Source organism: Dipodomys ordii, unplaced genomic scaffold (genome assembly GCF_000151885.1).
Source record: "Dipodomys ordii isolate 6190 unplaced genomic scaffold, Dord_2.0 Scaffold147, whole genome shotgun sequence".
Lineage (NCBI taxonomy): Eukaryota > Metazoa > Chordata > Mammalia > Rodentia > Heteromyidae > Dipodomys > Dipodomys ordii.
This window is the reverse complement of record NW_012267363.1, coordinates 2223742-2226462: the sequence shown is the minus strand read 5'-3', so window position 1 is coordinate 2226462 and position 2721 is coordinate 2223742. Positions and strand designations below refer to the sequence as shown.

Below are 2721 nucleotides of genomic sequence, written 5' to 3'. Positions count from 1 at the left end.
CGGCTTTTTTTCTTTTTGCTTATGTGGTGCTGAGGAATCAAACCCAGGGCCTCAGGCATGCAAGGCAAGCGCTCTACCACTGAGCCAACTTCCCAGCCCCATAATGTGTTATTTTTAAAGACTAAAAAGAAACTGAATTTGGGTGCATGTGGCTCATGCCTATAATCCTACCTACATATGAGGCTGAGATCTAAGAATCGAAGTTCAATGCCAGCCCAGGCAGGAAAGTCCATGAGGCTCTTTAATTAACTAGGTAGAGTGTTAGCCTTGAGAGAAAGAGCTCAGGGACAGTGACAGGCCCTGAGTTCAAGCCCCATGACTGACAAAAAAGAAAAAAGAGACTGAGGGGCAAGTGTGAGCAAGTGGCTCACACTTGTAGTTGTAGTTACTCAAAAGGCTGAGATCTGAGAACTGCAGTTCAAAGCCAGTGTAGGCAGATAAATCCTAGATACTCTTTTCTCCAATTAGCTAGAAAAAGGATTAGGTGGAGATGTGAGTGAAAAAGCCAACCAAGAGTGTAAGGTCCTGAGGTCAAGTCCCCAATACTTGCACAACAAAAATAAAAGAAACTGAAGGGTTGAGGCAAAAGCATTACTTACATCTAGGTCATCCATGGCAGGAGGAGGTCTCTTGGTACTGACCTTCTGCAAAAGCTAATGGAAAGAGAAAATAGTCAAGAGAGAGGAGTAATAATAATAATAATACTCCCTCCCAACACAGATGGCTCAGACCTGTAATCCTAGCTACTCAAGAGCTTGACATTTGAGGACTGAGGTTCCAAGCCAGCCTAGGCAGTAAAGTCCATTAGACTCTTATCCTCAATTAACCAGGAAAAAAAAAGCCAGAAGTAGAGGTATGACCCAAATGGTAGAGCCCCATCCTTGAGCAAAAGAGCTAAGGGACAGCATCAAAGCCCTGAATTCCAGCCCCAGTACCATCACACACACTAGAAAAAGAGAGAAAACAAAAGAGGAAAAGGGAAAAAAGTAGAGCAGAGAGCTGCAAACTGACAGGCCGCCTGAGAAAGGTCCTGCCAGACACAGCCAGGCAACATTGCCATCTTCAAAGTCCCTAATATACCACTGGAATTAATTGGAAAAAAATAAACTGAACCACACCATTTCTTCTTCTTCTTTTTTTTAAGTCATGGGACTTGAACTCTGGGCCTGGGTGCTGTCCCTCAACTCTTGAGCTCAAGGCAATTGTTCTACCACTTGAGCTACAGTGCCACTTCCGGTTTTCTGGTGGTTTAATGGAGATAAGAATCTCATGGACTTTCCTGCCCGGCCTGGCTTTGAACCATAATCCTCAGATTTCAGCCTCTCAGTAGCTAGGATTACAGGCATGAGCCACTGGTGCCCAGCTTTGAACCACTTTTTAGAAGGTAATTTAAAGCTGGGTACTGGTGGCTCATGCTACTCAGGAGATAAAGACCTGAGAATCGTGGTTCAGATCCAGCCTGGGCAGAATAATCCAAAGAATCCATCTCCAATTATCTAGCAAAAAACTATAAGTGGAGGCAAAGCTCAAAGTAGAGTGCTAACCATGAGTAAAAAAGCCACACACACACACACACACACACAAAAGAGGTTCAGGGCTGGGAATGTGGCTCAGTGGTAGAGTGCTTGTCTCTCATGCATGAAGCCCTGGATTCGATTCCTCGGTACCACATAAACAGAAAAAGCTTGAAATAGTACTCTGGTTCCAGTAGTAGAGCACTAGCCTTGAGTAAAAAGATGCTCAGGGACAGTTCCCAGGCCCTGAGTTCAAGCCCCATGACTAGGGGGGAAAAAAAAGAGGTTCAAGAGGGAAATCTTGAGTTCTGGCATCCCAAAAAAGAAAATAAATTAATTTAAACCACACATGAAGGTGCATGCCTATAATCTGAGAACTCAAAAAGTTGATGCAAGCCAGGTGCCGGTGGCTCACGCCTGTAATCCTAGCTACTCAGGAGGCTGAGATCTAAGGATCTCAGTTCAAAGCCAGCCAGGGCAGGAAAGTCTGTGAGACTCTTATCTCCAATAAAGCACTAAAAAACTGGAAGTGGCACTGTAGCTCAACTGGTAGAGTGCTAGCCTTGAACTGATGAGCTCAGGGACAGTGCCCAGGTCCAGAGTTCAAGCCCCAGAACCGACCAAAAAAAAAAAGATTGAGGCAATAAGTCCTCAAATTCAAGACCAGCTCAGTTACATAGCAAGACCCTAATCTCAAAAAGGAAAGCCTGTTGCTAGTGGCTCACACCTGTAATCCTAGCTACTCAGGAGGCTGAGATCTGAGGATTGTGGTTCAAAGCCAGCCTGGGCAGGAAAATCCGTGAGACTCTTATCTCCAATAAACCACTAGAAAACCGGAAGTGGCACTGTGGCTCAAGTGGTAGAGCTCTAGCCTTGAGCTGAAGAGCTCAGTGTCTGCACCCAGGCCCAGAGTTCAAGCCCCATGACCAAAGAAAATAAATAAATACACCCTCCTTACTAACCCAAATTTGGGGTTTCTTAGAGTGTTTTACTAGGGTTTGAACTCAGAGCCTCTCATCTGCTAGGTCAGTACTCTACCACTTACATCATGTCTCCAGCTCTGTTTTTGTAATTTGAATAAAAAGTAGCTAATAAACTAGGCACTGGTGGCTCATGCCTGTAATCCTACTCAGGAAACTGAAATCTGGGGATCATGGTTCAAAGCCAGCCAAAGCAGAAAAGTCCATGAGCCTCTTTTTTTTTTTTT

The 2721-nt window shown here is 44.7% G+C and overlaps 1 protein-coding gene across 1 annotated transcript in view; it reads right to left on the bottom strand.

The window, feature by feature from the left end:
- The window catches only part of Ptges3l (prostaglandin E synthase 3 (cytosolic)-like), a 12973-nt gene that overhangs the window by 4076 nt on the left and 6176 nt on the right, over positions 1 to 2721 (bottom strand). The window contains exon 6 of the mRNA XM_013031948.1: positions 600 to 653. Coding sequence (XP_012887402.1) covers positions 600 to 653 — 54 coding nt within the window. The remainder of the gene's footprint in view (positions 1 to 599; positions 654 to 2721) is intronic.